Raw genomic sequence first — 20,513 nt, forward strand, 5'->3', positions numbered from 1 at the left:
AAAAAAAAAAAAAAAAAAAAAAAAAAAAAGATTTAGTGACAACACTTTAGTCACAATAATTGTACTTAATTGTGAGAATTATTGTTAATTTTTTAAAAATTGTTATCAGTGACCTAAAATGTGGTAATCAGCCACGGGACTAGACATGGCTCAACTTACGCCATCCCATTCGGATGGATTCGAACGCGTGACCCCAACTCTAATATCAATTGAAAGATTTTAGCTTTGCACTATGCTATGTGGTAACCAGCCCCGAGACTAGACATGGCTCGACCTACGCCCATCCCATTCAGATGGATTCGAACCCATAGCCTCAGCTCTAATACCAATTGATAGATTTTAGCTTTGCACACACATCATGTAAGTCAAGCACACTTAACAATGGAGTTCTTTAGTTATCTGGTTGTCATATCATTCTTAAAGTCAATTAATGATAAGTATGAGCTCTTTAACATTTGTATTGGAATGAATTGAAACAATTTTACTTGCGGAATTGTTTCTTAGATAGCTTTCGTAAATGATAATGAACTTATATGTCACAAAAAGAAATTTATAACACGTTATCATCACGAATCGCCATCACACTCTTCGGTGAATGGTATATATGCTCGATTGATTTATGTATTTTATTTTCTAAAAACTATAACATTGAACATGTATTTATTATTGGTATATATGCATATGAGTTTGAACATGAATTTTCAATTCTTGTTTTTGCCTAATAAACTTCCTTCCCTATGATTATATTATATTATTTATATACATAATATAATTACCAAGTCAATCGTTTATTAAATAATACTCCCACTGTCCCATTTTACCTGTTCTACTTATTATTCATTGGTCAAACCAACTCTTTCTTCTTTGTTTATTTTCTTTTGGTATTTTTTACTTATTTTTAAATTTATTTTTTTGTGTTTAATAGTCCTTTTAGTGTAGTTTCTAAATATATAAATGTTGTATATTAATACTAAACTTAATATTATGAAAAATTGGATTAAAAATAAATTCAGTCTAGCCTCATTAACCGAACTAAACACATAAATGAAACAGAAAGAATATAATTACCAAGTCAACTGTTTAATCAACATGCATGATCCAACTATAACACAAGAATGGGAAGAAATTATAACACAATATTTTCTTACCTACGGTTTGAACATGTGGGTTGAAAAAGTAACTAAAAGACATCCATATGAATGGCTCATAAATTTCATTTTATCCTTATTTATCTTATACTATAAATAAGCACCTCAGCATTCAAATTACAAACATAAAATTTAAAACATTGTCAAAAAATTTTCAAATTTATTGACATTTAATTTGACAGTGACGTATATCAGTAGAGGCAAGGCCCAAGAGGTCTAACAATGTCGAAATGTGAAAACGATTGACCAACCACTACCATCTACCATTTTTGTGGCGCTGAACTGTTATTCCAACCAATATTTAAGTTATTTCTATCAAACGAATAGTAGGTAAATTTAAGAATAAACTACTTTTTGTTATAATCGAAATTAAATTAAAATATTATTTTAAAGTGATGATACTATCAATTAGTCTCGTAGAGATGTAGGTGATCCTAACGAGCCTCTATCACGTGTAAAATGGTAGATTGAATCTTTATTATGTTAAAATGTGATTCAAAAAATTAGTGGCGAACTGAGTAATTAGAATTTATACACCTGAAATTTATTTATTATTTCGTTGATAAAATGTAGATATTTTATGGGATGATAATGTAAGTGCTTATTGTACAATTGTACATGAATGTCAGAAATAAAATAAGAGTGAAAAAAATTAGTTTGCAAGCATCTGTCTAGCATGTTTGTGGATTACGAGAAATTGCTTATTTCCTTATTAGGAATCCAATTGTCCGAGAAAAATATACACTCGTAAAGCCTTCCATAATAGTTAACACTTGGGTATAGATTTTGAGGTGTTTTTGTAAGTGTGATTAGAAAAGAGAAAATGAAGAGATGAAAAAAAAAAACAAAAAATAAAAAACAAAATAAAAACTGAAATAAAAAAATTTAAAAAAAAAATAATTTACGCGCCCAGGCAAGCGCGTGCAGTCGTGCGTGAGGCGCGGAATTAATGAATGGTGGGGCCCATTGTTAACCTGCAAAATCCCAACCTTGCAGGACAAATATCCCATTGCCATGTAAGCCATTCCCATTTGTTGTGAGACTTTAATTCAGATTTTGTTCTTAAATTTTGTGCCAAAATTGGCTATTGTGGAGGGCCTAATAGCCCCTAACAAACTTTTACTCTCTCCGTTCTATTTTATGTGTCTGATTCGATTAACGAGAATTGATTGAAGTTATTTTTAATTCCATTTTTTATAATATTAAGTTTAATAGTAATATATACAAAATTTACATATTTATAAACTACACTAAAATAACAATTAAACACAAAAAATCAAATTTAAAAATAAGTAAAAATAATAAAAAATAATCAAAGAAGAAAGAATTGATTTGGCCAATAAATAATAAATAAGACAGATAAAATGAGACATAAGAAATATTAATCTATAGTTGAAGTGGTGACTTTAAATTATGTCGTCTATCAGGTGAGCTAGCTCCGTGGTCAAATTTTAAATATGGTTACCGTTTTCTAGGTAGTTGCTTCGTGGGGTCCACGCATTTGACGACAGTGGTCATGGTCATAGTACTAATAACTAGTAAGTGGTTGGATAAATAGTATGACCAAACAAGGGAGTAAACTAGGCAACTAAAATGCGTCGGTTGTAATTGATGATGAATATTATGTAAACACACTTTATCTTCAAAATCATTAATCCTAATTTAGTAATCTCCACTCTCCAGTCTTCACTACTTAGGTGGACTGAAATTACATGAACACCAATAATAAAATCCAACCATTCCTACAAGGATGAAAATAATCATCCTAAAGTATTTCAAAAATTAAATAAGTCATTCAACTAATAAGAAACTAGCAACTAGGCTATCTAACTTTAAAAAGATTCAATTAAATACATAAATTCAATACAATCATAAATATAAGTCATATTTACCAATTAAAAATAATAATGTGGTAGAACTTTTGCTTACATTTTTTTTTTAAAGTGAAATACGATCGTCATTGTTGTCTTCAGATTTGTTTTATGTCACTACCAACCGCTCCGTCATCGCTCACCAGTTGAAGAAGGCAACAACTAACCTTCTTTAGATTTGGAAAAGGTGGCTGCAATGTCATTGACGGTTAAGGTCAGCCGCCTTGGGTAATGATAGCTGTCGTGATATTTTCGTCGCGATTCGTGATTTTTTATTTTGTAGTGAAATATAACGCCAAATGTGCAACATAAACATGTTGTTGTAGGTGACCTGACGATAATAAGAAAAAAAAAATATAAATAGGGTTTAGATGGATGATTTTATTGAGTTAGTTTGAATGTTTAATTTAAATTTTTTAAAGTTTGAGAGTCTAATACTTCATGTCTTCATCAATGGTTAAAAAACCTATTTAAATTTTCAAAAACTGAACCGATGACGCTCTCATCCAACTGGACTGACTTTTCTAACAAATGTTTGATTTGTCGAAAAATTTCAACATATAGATATTTCTAATTAATATTTTTGACATTAAACAGTGATATATCTAATTAATGAGAATAACTAGTTATCTTTAATTGTGATTATCAATTAGCGTCGAAAAGTATACCAAAAACACTGTTTTCTTGGTAGTGACGTGATATGTTAGGTGCAGGGAACAGACAGAATTTATTAATCCTTTACTTAGGATATATTATTGTATGTACTTCATTAATCATTTTCCTTGGGATATACGATTATGTGCGGTGAGTTTTGGCGGTAGATGGATAAACGTATGAACAGAAAGAAATGTATGTATAGTATAGTAATAACAAATAAATCCATTTACTGATAGCATGCTTATTGAGTAAGGGACAAATCTTGATTAATTTAAGTAAACTTTGATCACATGTGAAAACATCATAAAGTCAAATTTTTTGGATGCTGTAAACAGTTTTAATGGATTTAATTAGGTATTATGAGTATGTTTAATTTTCTGAATTACTAAAGGGTAATATTATGTGTCTCAACATGTTTGTGAGGCCTGCGAAATTAGCTAGCATTGCAAATAAGACTTGATGAGATTTTTGGAAACTTATATGGCTGTTTGGTAAATATCTTATCAATCAATTTTGGCTCGACAAAATAGCTAAAATAAGTGTTTAATAAATAATTAATTTTTTAGCTTAGCTTAGATGAAAAAGTCACTTCAAGTAGATTTTTTGTATCATTTGATTGCATTTTCTGTTTAAAAGTTTAATTTACCTTTAATAATTATTTTTAAGGCAAGAAATTGAGATTGCATTAATGAATAATGTGAGAGATACATCTCGGAAGGCATAAACTCCAAAGTGCTTAGCAAATTAACACAATCGCGATAAAATCACGATATGTTCGACCCTTAATAATTATTAGTTATTGTACTGTTTTTATTTTCTAATTTTTATTTAAATTTACATTCTAATATTAAATTATTTGTATTTAATGAAAACAAAAACAATAGTAAAAATTATAAATAAGAACAACAATGAAAATAATAATAATAATAATAATAATAATAACTCACTTTAAAATTGATACCTAAAATTTAAAATAATTTAATGATAAATAAATAAATAAAATAATTTATTCATATTTTTTAAAGTCATTTAATGTGTTACTCACCGATAGTAAACAAATAATTTAACAAATATTTTACTAAAAATTACTAATATAACTAGTTGGTTAAAATAATTAACACAATTAACTATTGTCTATTAGCCACAAGTTAATTGTTAAATATTTTAATATCTTTTCAAGTAATACATTTAAATGTAATTTTTATTATATTATTTTAAAGAAGGAAAATATTGCAAGGGTACACATATAGGCAAATAAACTGTAGGAAGTTGAATATTGGTGTAGCAGGTCAACTTGGTTGTCGTGGGCCTACCATCAACGATCCTTGGAATAGTTGGTTTGCTTCCACTAAATTATTTCGTGGTCGGAACCAAAAGCAATTCCAATTGTCAACAATACTGATATCAAACAAAAAGTAAAACGGTGAAAAGAGAAAATTGATGGAAAAATAATATATATATATATATATATATATATATATATATATATATATATATATATATATATATNATATATATATATATATATATATATATATATATATATATATATATATATATATATATATTTATTTATTTATTTATTTATTTATTTATTTATTTTTCTTCATTCTATATTATTCTTAACTTCTATGGTCCCATTGAGAGCTGGTCGACTCCCATGCATTCTGCCTTATCCTTTGCCCATGAAGTATACCGCTCATCATCGTTTATCAAGCAATCAGTCAATGGATTGATACTTGAATGTAAAATTCGGCTTATAATATTTGTCCACAAAAAATTATGGGTCATACTTGTGTGAGACCGTCTCACGGATCCTTATCCGTGAGACGGGTCGGGTCGGGTCAAATCACTATACAAATGTCATACTTATATGTGCAAATATCATACTTATATGCTCAAATATAACACTAATCAAGAATACAATTTTTGATACTTATTAGAGAAAAAGTAATACATTTTTCATAATAAGTAATGTTGACAAGTGCCCCTTACTTATAAGGGCAAATATAATACTTTTGTGAAAAAATGTAATACTTTTAAATCGATGTAAAAGTATTGTATTTTCCCTTAAAAGTATTACAGTTACCCTTATAAGTAACAAAAATTCTATTCCTAATTAGTATTACATTTGAGCATATAAGTATGACATTTGTGCATATAAGTGTTACTTTTGTAGCTTGAACCGACCCGAACCGACCCGTCTCATGGTGAGACGGTCTCACACAAGTTTTTGCCAAAAATTATAACGAGATAAACAAGTTAAATTAGACAACCAAATACATTAAAAATACAAAGTTCATTGTGTATTAAAATTAAATTAGACAGCCAAATGCACTATTTCTTAATATTAATGCGGATGGAGTGCGATGGACAATCCGAATTAGCTACCATAAACAATATTGTTAAGGACTTTATCTAAAGTGAACGGTTTGTGTGAGTTTTGGTACAAATAGAAATTGCTACCAATACTATTACTAAGTTGTAGATGACATACCATGAGTATCATACTTTGTAATAGAAGTTGTGAGTGATGCACCATAGCCTTGTTTTATGTTAAAATATGATATTTGAAGTTTTGAACGCATGTAACATGAGACTAATGTTGAAAAAATAACATTTTAAGTGATCATTTCTCTACCCTACATCATTCTTGGTAGTTTTAGGCTTGATTTGCATTAGTATATGTTTGTTTCATAAAAAAGTGGTTATTTTGTGGACAAATATATGAGGTTCTTTTTATTTGAATAGGTCAAAATGGAATCAGTTTATTCGTAGTAAAATAAAAAGATTAATATATTGTATGTTTCAAATGAATAATGAGTGGATAATAAATTGATTTTCAATGTACACTCAATTGAATTGAATTGGAAAATGACGATATAAAAGTTTAGAATAAGCTTTTGCTTCACATGGGAAAAGGCAGAAAATTAGAATTAATCATTTTCACGAGATCAAATCATGAAATCGGTGAGGGTATGCGTCCCCATTGACGATAACGTAGTCGTTAACCACAGACAAACATTTCCTCTCACCGGAATCGTACTGCGTCATCCACCGCCCCCACACAAGCTCTCACTCTCACACCCTCTCCCCGATGCTTCCAAACAAATCTTCCCCACCACCCACCGCCGCAACTGTAAAACCCTCTGAACCCAAAAGCCTCCTTCCACAAAACACCAAAAATTTTTAATGTAAAAACAAAAACTCACAAAATATTCCCCAGCTACAACCTGGAAAATAGAGAATTTCTCAATCTCCTCGCCGACCTGTCACAGTTCACACGCACGCATGTATATGCACGGAATTGCGAGTGTGTAAAGCTGTATGATATTTATTTTCAGTTGTCAATGTGAAATTTTGGATGAGCTCCGGCGAGATACGCGGCGGTTGTGATGGAAGGGAACGACGTCGTTCCGAGGACGTTTAGAGCGTTGGCGGAGAGCGCGGAGAAGAAGTTCGCCAGGGTGCGTGACCTGCCGGCTTACGGAACCGGAGCGCCGACGGGGCACTACTTCCAGAAGGTGTTTAAGGCCTATATGAGGCTGTGGAAGTTCCAGCAACAGAACCGGGGAAAACTGGTCGAGTCGGGGCTGCAGCGTTGGGAGATTGGTGAGATTGCGTCGCGGATTGGACAGCTGTACTTCAGCCAGTACATGCGCACCAGCGAGGCGCGCTTCCTCTTTGAATCCTACATTTTCTACGAGGCGATTCTTAACCGCAAGTATTTCGAGGGCTCCGGCAAGGATCGCGGCGTGCGGTTTAAGGAACTCCGGTTCTATGCCAGGTTTCTGACGGTATCGTTGATTCTCAACCGGTCAGAGATGGTCAAACTGCTTGTCGATCGGTTCAAGTCTCTCGTCGACGATAGCAAATCCACTTTTGCGGTAAATTGAACTCTCTTTCTGCTTCTGTTTCTGTGTCTAGAGAACAGTTCCAATTTCTCCCATTACCAATTCTTAAATCTTAATTTGTTGACATTGAGCCGGTATTAACTCAACTTTGGGAGTTGTTAAAACACATTGTAAATTTTACAATTGGTCTACTTTTTCTTGCTCTTATTGTGACTGGAATGTTCTACTCCGTGGAACTACAATACATTGCATTTTAGACAATGGATTAGTAATTTTTTCCCTTTCTGTTATTGACTAATTAACTTCATTTCTATCAATTGATTATTCTACACTTTAGTACATTTCTGGAGGGTGGAAGGTAGGCGGGTAGTCATGTCACAGAGTTGTGTTTTTAATGAAAATGGAAGAGGAAAAAGTACCAATGAAATATATTTTTATTTAACTTTAGTACCAAATTATGAAAATGTGGGATTTAAGGTAAGATAAGGATGGTACACATGCACTTCAACTTCATAAAGCTAAGGTCCTCAAAAAATGTGAAATGATTTCTGATTAAATAATGAAAGGAATAGGTCCAATCAAGCCACACTTTTACAACATATGCATTGTAGCTACCAGTTACATAATGCATCTGTAGGTACTTTTCCATTTTTGTTGGGGGGTGGGTGGGGAGGAGATGGCAATTTATTGGTCTGATTTCTGCTGCACATTGCCTTTTTTTTTTTTACTCTACAAAGGCCTCTGCTTCTATTTATGGGATTTATGCGACAAATACAAAAATCTATCCATTTTGGTCAATTGGGATTTACTTAGATAAAATGCAGCAAACAGACGTGTACCTCGTGCACACAAAGAACTCTGGAACAATGGAATCATGTTCTATACACATATATATCTATATCAATTACTTGTACAAATCTGTCATGCTTGTGGTAACATGGATAACATTCAATACTTGGATGCATATATGAGCATAGAAAACAAATGGATATTTATATATTGGATCATGAAAAGAAATATGGAGTACCATAAATCCATAATAAGAATGCTTTCGTCCATCTGGCTGTTTGTATGACCAACTATATTAAGTGTGTAACTGCAGGATACAAACTTCAAAGAGTGGAAGCTGGTGGTGCAAGAACTTGTTCGATTCACGAAAGCTGATTTTTCCTCTTTAATCGTCAGGCCTTTGCGTTATTGTGCTTTCTTTGATTCATATCCATTGTCCCGTCCATATGTGGCCCGGTTTCATGCTAATAAGGTCCTAAAGTTTCAAGATGCGCTTCTGACAAGCTATCATAAAAATGAGGTTTTGAGAAATCCTTTTATTTTGTTGTCTAGATGTTGAGTTTAAAGCATCCCATAGTTTCAAGAGACACTGCTGACAAGATATCATGAAAATGAGTTTTCAAAAATTCATATTCCTCTGATTAGATGCTGAATTTAAAGTTGTTTATAATCTGAAATTGGTGCCATTTCAGGTCAAATTTGCAGAATTAACTTTAGACACTTTTAGAATGATGCAATGTTTGGAATGGGAACCCAGTGGGTCTTTCTATCAGAAGACACAAGCTGAATCACGTGAAGATGGATTATTAGCTGATCAATCCTTGACTTCTGGACTGATTGATATAAATTTGGCTGCAGACATGATGGATCCAAATCTTCCTCCAAATCCTAAAAAGGCTGTGCTTTATCGGCCTTCTGTTCCACACTTGATAGCAGTGAGTTCAAAGTTATTATGCTTTGCAATCCATTTTGAACCCTTTTTCCTATGATTGCTTATTTACTTCTATACCTGCAGGTCATTGCCAAAATAATCGAGGAGCTTCCTTCAGAAAGCGTGATCTTATTATACCTCTCAGCATCAGGTTACCTTTTTTGTAGTTTATGGGACTCAAAGGTTCTTTTTTTTTTTTTTAAATACATAGTATATTTTTAATGATGACCTTGCCAAGAAAATCATACCTGTGTTCTGTTTCCAGGAAGTGTTGGTCAGACTAGTTCATCACTGATGGGAAGCTCTACAAGTTCCAGAAAATTTGTGAAGCCCACTGCTCTCTCTCAGACATCTCAGAAACAAAATAGCTCCCTGCATGAGAATCATATAAGTGGCAAGGGAGACTCCACTGGCTATTTAGAAAATTATTTGTGGTTAGGTCCTAGCAGAACTGGAGGTACATCTACACGCTATTTTTTATTTTCATTTTTCTATTTGTAATTCTTTACCTAATGATCTGATTTGTTTGTTCTTATGTATTTTTCAGGTCTAAACAACCTATACCCTGGGGATCTAATTCCCTTCACACGAAGACCTCTTTTCATAATTATTGATAGTGACAACAGCCATGCATTCAAGGCAGGTTTGTCAAAACTGTATCTTTATCTCCACCACATATGGGTTAGCTTTTTTTGGTTAGATTGTTTTTGAAAGTGTAGTCTTCTTTATTGGCCATGTAAATCTTATTTAGCGAACTAGGAGAACATGCCTATAGCATTATGTAGAGAAATGATACTTGTTTTGTTAATTAACTGTGATATACATAAGACACAGACACACAGATGTATACATATATAATCTCCATTGAATGAGGTGTTCTTTTTTCATCTACTGATTATATCAATGCATCACTCCAGGTTCTCCAAGGTACAGAAAGAGGAGAAAGATGTGCTTTACTTCTATCTCCTTTGAGACCATTATTTAAGAAGCCTAGCTCTGGTGCAATGAGGAATGGGAGTCAGTTCACTTTCTTCTTGGCTGCTCCTTTACAGGCTTTCTGTGAATTGGTTGGCATCAATCCAATTGATGATGATCTTGTAAGTTGATTGCTGCCGAATAGACAATTCTCATAGGTATTTTTGTTTTCTCTTATTCAGTTGTTGATTAATTCCAGGAACACTATAATGATGCTGAGAGCATCATTTCTACTGCATTTTCTGAGTGGGAGATAATGCTCTGTACAACAACTAGCCTAGACTTGGTTTGGGCTCAAGTATTGTCTGATCCATTTCTCCGACGTCTTCTGCTTAGGTAATCACCTCGGGGTTTAATTGTGTTTTTGAGGTTATTTATTCTCCTTGTGATGTCATTTGATGGCTTAAATCATAAACTGTGGCCTATAGTGTGGTATTAGGAATGTATTAATTTCAAGGTTGAATGGTTTTTGAATTACAAGTTGAGGAAAATGTTACTCCGTATTACTCAGCATTATTGTGATTGGGAACTTAGAAGCCATAGGTTACGTGTGGAAGGTTGGAAATAAACCTCCTGTACCAACCCTTTCCGCCAGAGGAAATACAAATAAAATAAAAGGAATAACAAGTGCAATTAGGATGTAATATTATTATCTGTTCCAGCTTATGTTTTATGCTTGCGTGTTGTCATACAATTGAAATCATCATGTTTTATCCTTCATTTCAACCAGATTTATTTTCTGCCGTGCCGTGTTCACTCTGTTTTGCCTACGGGAAGATAGTGACCAGTATTTGCCTGTTTGCCTCCCTGAGCTTCCTGATTCATTCTCTCCAAACTCCATATCCGTGCAACCAGTTATCAGACGCCTTGCAAACCATCTTAAAGTTGCCAATTGCTTTCGTGTTCGGTAAGTGGTGGTTATAGACAGGGAGACAGTGGAGTGTATATGCATAATTAGGTACGCCCTTTCTGGTATATAGACTATGTTGATGGCTAAAATCCAAAGAACTTCTTCATATGCATTTTTTGATTGAGCTGTAGAGATAAAAACTACTCTGTATAAGGCTTCAGGTTCTCGCTCAGTCGCTCTGCAATACACAAAATTCCTTTTGCAGAAGTTGAGGGCTTTCTCATTATTATGTTGTCATTGTGCTTTAATTTTAATTTTACAGGCTGGCTTTCTAGTGGTGAATTAGCTTGTTGGGATTTAAATTTTCCTAGTGTGCAGAAAATTAGTGAGGATTTCCTGTAAATAGGAGCCACCTGTATTCAATTTAGATTTACATTTATTTTATTTAAACCATCCCTAATTTTTTTTTTTTGAGTACTACTCACTTTTTACAATGTATTATCTAATGTCACATTTGTAATTTTATGCAATGTTTAAGCTTTATCGTATAAATTTAGATAAATGGACTATCAAATTAGAAGTAATTTTCTTGTTAATATTCTTAACCCTCGGTTGAGTATGTCAGTAACCGAGTATGTCACATAGGGTGTTTTTAATTTGGTTTACATCTTTTGTGTTTTTAATTTGGTTTACTTTTATATACTCCGTATTATGTTACTTAGACCTGGCAATTCATATATACGGGTTCGTTAACGGGTCGACACGAACACGATAAGGCTAAACACGAACACGACACATTAAGGTTAACGGGTTCAAAATTGTAATACGTACACGGACACGATTTGTTAACGGGTTAAATGGGTTGACACGATAGACACGTTTTGTTAACGGGTTTCGGATCGTGTCGACACGATATGACACGAAACCCGTTTAAACCCGCTAAATCTATTGATATATTAAAAACTAAAATTTAATGTTAAATTATATAAAAAAGAAATAAAACATACAATCCAATCCATCAAACAAACTAAAAACATATTCAATTTATAACATTCATAAAATTATAAAATAACATCCAAAAATCATAATTAAAGAAGTTCATACTAGTTTTTAGAATAAAATTGAACACAATAAATATTCAAATTTCATATTGTCGAACATCAATAATTTGTGTATGATCTTGGCCTAATGTAGTAAATTCATTCTTAATCATGTTCATGATATATTTTGTAAAGACAATGGTTCTTACCTAAATGACAATGATTCTTAGCGGGTTCTAAACGTGTCTATGTAAACGGGTTCGTGTAAACGGGTTAACACGATAATATTAACGGGTTCTTAATAGGTTTAACGGGTTGACATGTTAAGACACGAAAACATAACGGGTTCTTAACGGGTCAACTCGTTAACGACCCGAGACATGTTAAGACTAAACACTAACATGTTATTTTCGTGTCGTGTTAACGGATCGTGTCGATAATTGCCAGGTCTAATATTACCGTCATTCGAAAAGCATAGACGCAATTTTATTTGAAATATTTTTTTTATACTAATAACAAACCCAAAATAATTCAGTGAAGCTGATTCTTTTCCAATTAAATTATCAGAATTTGGATTTATTCACAAAGAAACCTAATCATTGAGATACGATATATTAGTGTAGCCTATCGAAGGTCAGGTAAATTCAACCCTTATAATAATCTTCTCTTAATAATCGTAATATAAATAGGATACAATGTGGAGTGGTTGGCAGTTGGGCAGTGGGCATTTTAACTTTAATAATTTCGTAATTAATCCGTAATAGAGATTAGAGATTGTAGTGGGGTTTTGGAGTTAAACAAACTCAACTGCTAATAGTAATTGGTCTATTTATCAACCAATAGGAATGCAGTATTGAGACTTAGCGATCCGGGTCAACCTCTAACACGGAATCCTGACCGTGCATTTCCCATTAGAAAACACAACTAACCCATGTATTTATCGTCCGATATAGTTCTTCGAAAGCACAGGGACAACCAATCCTGTCCGTCCAATTCCATATCTCCTAACACCTTTTGACGCCATAAATACCCTTCAATCATCAAACTCTTAAACGTTCTGCTATTCGCTCCAGTCGAAAAGGGAGAAGAAGGCGGTCTGCAAATCTCAGAGGTGAGTATTTTCCTAATTTCGCCAGTAATTTTCTCCTTAATTATCCGTATCCATTGCTTTTCTTTACAAATCTTATGGCGTTGTTGGTGAATCATCGTCTGATTTGGTTGACTTTAGGTTAGTTTAGGGTAATTACCTGATACTAGCCTTGCCTTGATTATTAGTGAGAATCAAAAGATCAGGACTCCGCCCATTAGCAATTGCGTGAATATATGTTAGCGTACCTTAGTTAATCGATAACTAGATAGATATTAGGGAGTACAGCTTTTGACAGAGATGTATAGTGGGAGAGGGTAGAGAGAAGTGCGCCATTTGCTGCGCGGAGTTTGAGGAAGGTGGACATTCCACTGTGCTTTGAGCAGATTGCATTCGGGTTTGATTTAGTCTAATTGTTGAGTTTGTTAAAAATGTTGTGATTTGCCTGTTTAATTATCATTGTCGTATGATTAGGGTTTTACTGTTAGCTTTATTCGTTTTCGCACATCCTAAATATTGCTTGAATTTTGATATAGTTTCTACATTCTGGTGAATATCTGAGACACTTTAATCTCTTTTTATTTTCTAATTGTGATGTAAGAGATGACAATTCCGGGGATACATTTATGTAACGGTGATATTTGGTGCTCTGTTAGATCTTGTGTCAATTTTATCTATGCTTAATTTAATTTTATTAATAGGTTTTTGGATTCTTCTTTAATGTATGTTTGTTGTGCTTGACCCCAATGTTTCTTATCTTGATTCTCTGCTAATTTACTGATATGGTTGCTGTAATTTTTCAGATGGCTCGTACCAAGCAAACTGCTCGGAAGTCCACAGGAGGAAAGGCTCCTAGGAAGCAACTTGCTACCAAGGTTTCTTTTCTAATCATTTTTATTTAACTCTTGCATATTGTGGGGGTGTTGTAGTGTCTTTGCCTGATATTGTGTAATTTTGGTCATAGGCTGCTAGGAAGTCTGCCCCAACTACTGGTGGAGTTAAGAAGCCTCACAGATATCGTCCTGGAACTGTTGCTCTTCGGTGAGTATAACAGCTGAAGAGTTATGAATCAATTGAGCATCTGTTACTCAATGTTAATGGAGTAGTGTTTGTCTAGAGTTACATAGAGGAGTTTAATGATAGTTTCTTTGTCTTGTAATCTCACAGTGAAATCCGCAAATACCAGAAGAGTACTGAGCTCCTGATCAGGAAACTGCCATTCCAGAGGCTGGTTCGTGAAATTGCCCAGGATTTTAAGGTAATTCAAGAGGTTACTACTTCCATAGATTGATTTTTGTATGTTGGCCGGGTTTTCCCTTACCAAGGTGTCTTTGTCTTTTGCAGACTGATCTGCGTTTCCAGAGTCATGCTGTTCTGGCTCTCCAAGAAGCAGCTGAGGCATACCTTGTTGGTCTTTTCGAGGACACTAACCTTTGTGCCATTCATGCTAAGCGTGTGACCATAATGCCCAAAGACATCCAGTTGGCCAGGAGGATTAGGGGTGAACGTGCTTAAGTAGTGTTTTCTGGTTGTTGGTTCTCTGTCAAGTTATATAGGGTAGATGGTAATGAAGCTTTAGCAGTTGGTTCCTAGGCACCATTGTTTTCTTTCAGTTTTGGTGGTGGCTGTGTGATGTAATTGGTTGGTGTTTTGTTTTGGGGAAGATGCTAGTATCAAACTGTTTGTTTTTCTTGTCAACAACTCAAATGTTTGTGCGAACAAATATTATTATTCCTATTTTGCATCTAATGTAATGGGTTATTATGTGATAATTTCTTTTCCGCTCTTATTTTCAAATTTAATATAATAAACAAAATGATGATTTATTTTGTAGAGAGTATTAACAGAAAAGTGTTTTTTTTTTTTTTTTTTTTTTGCATGGAAATTTTCTTTCCTCAAAGTAAGATGTGATGAAGATGAGCTAGCAAGCTGGCAAATTGTAAATTGATATTTTTTTTTCGAAAACAAAAATTATCAATTTATAATTTGCCAGCTTGCTAGCTCATCTTCATCATATCTCACTTTCATTTGAGAACTACGAGGTAAACTTTGGGGAAAGAACATGATAAATTGATAATTAGAAGCAAGAAAGCTATGATAAATTGATAATAAGAAGCAAGAAAGCTCTAAAGCTTTGTTATCAAGTACGGAGTATGGACATATGTACAAGTGAAACAGGATCCCAAACAATTGGGGTTTGGGGTTTGTGTTGGGCGGGTTCGGACAGTTTTGTTTTTTACAAATGTTAAATTCGTTCGATTTTTTGGTTAATTATTATAATATTCAATCTGTTTTAAAAAATTCTTGTAAATTCATTTGGTTTTTACAATTTTGAATTCAGTCGGTTACTTAGGTTTTTGGGCTCATTTTGGAAATAAAAGAATAACACAAATAATCAAATAATTTACCATTTACAAAATTTAAAAGTAAAATAATCATGAAAATCTATTTTCCAGAGTTACGACTTACAAAACTACTCCATACAAAATATAGAACATTTAGACAGTTACAAACTACAAAATATAAATCACATAATTACAAAAAAAAATACATATCATACATACCATAATAAATGATTTTGTCCCACGACTCTCGTCTAAATTGTCCAATGTCACAAATTCACAAGTCACATTTTTTTTTTTAATACAATTCACAATAAACATTACAATTCCAAATTCCAAATTTCCAAACACAAACTCAAGCATTCAGCCATTACTCAATCTGCTATTTTTCTTCTTCTTCAACCTCCTATTCAAAATAAACATTAGCCAATTAGCCAAATGCACCAAGTTAGATCTTAGAAAAATTAATCACAATTCAAAAATTAACAATGTTTAAAAACAATTTAAAAAATCAATTATGACTCAGAATACTTTAGCTTTCTCGTCAAGATAATGAATGTGGGTAAATTGCTACTTGAGTAATTAAGTTCTACTACCCAATGCAATTTTTTTATTCAGACTATTGGTGAAAGCATCATCATAGCTAAATAACATATACTCCCTGTAGCCCAATACTCAAAAATCAAGATAGAGACAAAGCGATAAATCATAAATAGATAAGAGCAAAGAGGCAAAGAGTGAGATACAATATTATCAATTTACCATATGAGCTTAGGACTTAGGAAATCAAACCTTGTAATGTGACTTGTGAGGTTGTGTGCCTCTGAATCATAGGCTCATGCCTCATGGCAATTGGAGCTGAGCTTGAGCCGAGTAATGAGTAGAGCTGAATTTTAGCCTATTCATACTTGATTTGAGCAACTTCTAATGCTATCATTAACCCAAAAATTTTTTAATAGGTCACACTTCCACATCATCAATATTCTCTCACTTTTAAAAATAGTCATACTTTCATATTATATTATAAATATAATACCCAAATAATAATATAATACTAATTAAAAATAAAATAAAAAAAAAGTACACAAAGGGGCCTTTGAGTGTTAGCAAGCTTTCTAAGTAAAAAAGCTTGCAAAACGCTTGGCATAAAAAAGTAAACAAAAAAAATAATAATAATAAAATATCACATCAATGGCCACCTCACCTAGCAAGTGGAAGACTTGCTGAGTTGATGATAGCCTAAGTCTAATTGATTTTTATTTTAATTTTATATATTGTATACCTAATATAAATATATTATTACAAAATTAACTAATATATTTATATTTATATGTTATAAAAATAATTATAATTGAGATGTAATATGATATTTGGATATAAAATAGTTATTATTATTGTATAAAAATAGAGAAAAAAAAATCTTTTTAGTGAAGGTATGTAAGCGGAACTTAAATAACTTGAATGTTAAATTCAAGCTTAAAAAAGTAGAGCTTATTCAAACTTTGAGCTTTGATTATGAGCTCAACTCGACTCATTTAAACTCTAATCCCAACCTTAGAGATGCTCCATTTTACTATACGGAGGATTGCAATTAAAACTTGAATTACGTTCTAACAAAAAATTGTAGCCTTGAGATTGATGTTTTTATGGTCTGCTCCAGTTCTTTGCTAATTCCCATAATACCACTTTTAATGTCCATAAGATCAAAGCTCAGTAATGTTTACACTTCAAACTTCCATTCCCTCCGTTGGATTCAACCTTATTCTTCCCGCAAATCCCCCAAGCTCTCTTCTTTTTCGCCCCACCATATTTACTCCTGCAATCTCAAGATTGTGGAGTTATCTCACTCAGGGAAGATCCAATCTGCCCGCAAGCTGTTCGATGAAATGCTTGAAAGAGATGTTGTGTCTTGGAATTCAATGATCACCGCGTACTGGCAACATGGGCGTCTGGACCAATCTAAGAAACTCTTCGTGTCCATGCCGAAGAGGAATGTGGTGTCTTGGAATTCAATGATTGCTGGTTGTGTACACAATGATTGTTTAGATGATGCTTGCCTGTACTTCAGCACCATGCCTGAGAAGAACCTTTCCTCATGGAATGCAATGATTACAGGCTTCATCAAGTATGGCATGGTGGAGGAAGCTAGGAGCTTGTTTGAGCAGATGCCAAGGAGAAATGTCATTTCCTATACTGCCATGATAGATGGATATATGCAGATAGGAGAAGTTGACAAGGCTAGGGCGTTGTTTGATTATATGCCAACAAAAAATGAAGTTTCTTGGACTGTGATGATAAGTGGATATGTAGACAACAATAGGTTTGATCAGGCAAAGAATTTGTTTGAGCAGATGCCAACTAAGAATGTTGTTGCTAAAACTGCCATGGTTGTAGGGTTCTTCAAGGAGGCTCGCCTGGATGAAGCAAAGATACTATTTGATGGGATTTCTTCTAAAGATACTGTTGCCTTTAATGCAATGATTGCAGGTATGCAAACTAAAGTGTGAGCTTGACATTAGTATATTGCTTTAGAAATTGACTTTTATTAAATAACTCAGCTCTTCTGATGATATCATATGGCATCAATTTTCATCAGTTTAATAAATAGTTAAATTTCACAAAATTATGTTCCTGAAACTGATGATTACATGATGTTCCTCGGAGGGATAGATCACTGTTTATCCTTCATTAGTACCCTCTTCATACATATGTTGCTTGGAACTTCCCAGGTTATGTGCAAAATGGATGCAATGAGGAGGCGTTGAATTTACTCGTTCAAATGTTGAGGATGTGTCTACAGCCAGATATTTCCACTGCTGTTTCAGCTCTTAATGCGTGCTCAAATCTTGCATCGCTAGCTATAGGGAGACAAATGCATTCGTTGATTCTTAAAACTGGGTTGGAATCCAAGTTCCCGGCATGTCATGCTTTGATTACCATGTATGGTAAATGTGGTAGCATTCTTGATTCTGAATTCGCTTTTGCACTTATCCCCAACCCAGACCTTGTTTCTTGGAACACCATCATAGCTGCCTTGGCGCAACATGGCCTGTACGAGAAAGTTGTTGCATTCTTTGAGCGGATGGTATCTGAAGGACGTGAACCAGATGGGATAACGTTTCTCACCTTATTGTCTGCTTGTGCGCATACAGGGATGGTTAAAGAGAGCATGTTTTGGTTTGATTCAATGACTAGAACCTACAAACTTAGTCCCCAGTCTGAGCACTATGCTTGTTTGATTAACATTTTAGGCCGAGCAGGCCAATTGGAGAAAGCTTTGCAGATCACCCGAGAGATGCCTTTCGAAGCTGACTCTGCTGCTTGGGGTGCTCTTCTTGCAAGCAGTTTTGCTCACTCAAATTTGGAACTGGGAATGCTCGCCGGGGAGAAAATCATGGAACTGGGTTCTCAGAATTCAGCATCATATGTTATGTTGTCGAACATATATGCTGCAGCTGGGATGTGGGGGGAGATCTCAAGAATGAGAGGCATGATGAAAGAGCAAGGGATTAAGAAGCAACCTGCTTGCAGTTGGACTGAAATAGAAAGTGAAGTCCATTACTTTTTGGGAGGTGATTCTTCTTATCCTAATATGCAAGAAATTCATTCAACAATCAAGCGGATCAACTTGCAGATGAAATCGCAAGAGGACTTTGTAATTGGTAACTTTTTCCTGGATATTTCTTAGCTGAAATGCATTGCTATTGAGTATTGACATATCCCCTAAGCAAAAGAGATTCAGTTCAGCATCTGGGATTTGGACACTGGAGTGGTAATTACCAAACCAACAGATGGTGAAACATGGAGAGCAAGCATTAAGCAGAGCAACTGAGCAAGTTCAATCTGGTTTAGTAGAAAGCTATGTGCCCCTACGGCATAGCTGTCGAAAGGTTGAGTGTGGGTGTAGTGACCCAACGAATACCCAGGTTTGAATCCTCAATGAGAGACTGGGAGAGGATATCAGCCTTAGGGCAAAAAGCAAGTACTCAGATTCTGCGTCATTGAGATACATCTCACGATTTACCTCTTCTCACAATTCTCGGTACAGGGAGTGAGGGGCCCTCAGGTTGAGGGTTTAATCTTAGTAAGAAATAGTCGAACAAAAGTGTGATGCAATTTGTCGTCTGCTTTTACATGATCTCATTGTGTATACAAAGCTCACCCTTGAATAAGTCGTACCAGCACTGCACCTGCCATTGTTCTAACGTCTTGATAGATGAGGTATTTACATGATCCCATCGTGTATACAAAGCTCGCCCTTGAATTAGTCGTACCAGCACTACACCTGCCATTGTTCTAAAGTCTTGATAAATGAGGTAAATTATGAGATGAGATTCGATTTAGAGTTCCCAACCAAACATTTTGCCTATATTTGGTGAAAAATGGATGCCAAAGTCTGGCATTCAGGTGGAACAACTACTATGCTTAGGTTGATTTCTCCAAAACCAAGCATGCAGTTAATAGAACAGCAGATTTTGGTGGTCCATTCTACTAGCCAGCTTTGACCGTATCATTGCTATCTAATACAACAACTAGTGAATTTTCTGATGTTACAGTTTAATGGTCAAACTTTTAAGCATTCATGCACGTTTAATTTCATTAACAATGCAACTTTATTATATATATATTTTTGAAGCCATGGTTGAGACAATCTAACAGTCCTTGATATATACAAAGACTTGTAAGTTGTTGGCATGCCTATTATCCCTATTTTTAAAATCTTATACGACCAAGAAACAACCATCATGAACTTGTGCAAACGCCACCTTGTTGGTCAGCAATGTGAATGGTTGAGATTGATGTCAAATGGCATATTATGTTCTGGATGTATAAGAGTGCTAGTTTTGGTGGCAAGGCTCATATACTCTATATATAAGAGATAAGAGATCTTGAAATTGATAATAATTCATAATATGGTCCAACAATGGTAAATATGAGGGGTTCCCCCCCCCCCCCCCCCCCCCCCACT

General features: G+C 34.1%; 3 protein-coding genes across 5 annotated transcripts; all 3 read left to right on the plus strand.

The window, feature by feature from the left end:
* Positions 1-6,793: 6,793 nt before the first annotated feature.
* LOC116014126 (protein SCAI-like) lies at positions 6,794-11,637 on the plus strand. Of its 3 annotated transcripts, XM_031254130.1 has the most exons (10): positions 6,795-7,563; positions 8,633-8,839; positions 9,012-9,254; positions 9,335-9,401; positions 9,516-9,707; positions 9,798-9,889; positions 10,168-10,347; positions 10,425-10,561; positions 10,956-11,183; positions 11,398-11,637. In XM_031254130.1, exons 1-9 carry the CDS (start codon positions 7,072-7,074, stop codon positions 11,134-11,136), a joined length of 1,791 nt encoding a protein of 596 aa, XP_031109990.1. In that variant the 5' UTR covers positions 6,795-7,071; the 3' UTR covers positions 11,137-11,183; positions 11,398-11,637. The 3 variants fall into 3 exon arrangements, 2 of the variants coding, with proteins under 2 accessions (XP_031109990.1, XP_031109989.1); XM_031254129.1 differs by having other exon boundaries at positions 10,956-11,631; XR_004097346.1 differs by lacking the exons at positions 10,956-11,183; positions 11,398-11,637 and having other exon boundaries at positions 6,794-7,563; positions 9,798-9,893.
* Positions 11,638-13,144: 1,507 nt separating this feature from the next.
* LOC116012103 (histone H3.3) lies at positions 13,145-14,974 on the plus strand. Its single transcript, XM_031251570.1, has 5 exons — positions 13,145-13,226; positions 14,006-14,077; positions 14,167-14,243; positions 14,370-14,460; positions 14,547-14,974. Exons 2-5 carry the CDS (start codon positions 14,006-14,008, stop codon positions 14,715-14,717), a joined length of 411 nt encoding a protein of 136 aa, XP_031107430.1. The 5' UTR covers positions 13,145-13,226; the 3' UTR covers positions 14,718-14,974.
* A 2,085-nt stretch (positions 14,975-17,059) lies between these two features.
* On the plus strand, positions 17,060-20,254 carry LOC116012555 (pentatricopeptide repeat-containing protein At4g02750-like). Its single transcript, XM_031252119.1, has 2 exons — positions 17,060-18,031; positions 18,274-20,254. Exons 1-2 carry the CDS (start codon positions 17,191-17,193, stop codon positions 19,230-19,232), a joined length of 1,800 nt encoding a protein of 599 aa, XP_031107979.1. The 5' UTR covers positions 17,060-17,190; the 3' UTR covers positions 19,233-20,254.
* The last annotated feature ends 259 nt before the right edge of the window (positions 20,255-20,513 follow it).

The sequence above is a fragment of the Ipomoea triloba genome, chromosome 3, assembly GCF_003576645.1.
Source record: "Ipomoea triloba cultivar NCNSP0323 chromosome 3, ASM357664v1".
NCBI lineage: Eukaryota > Viridiplantae > Streptophyta > Magnoliopsida > Solanales > Convolvulaceae > Ipomoea > Ipomoea triloba.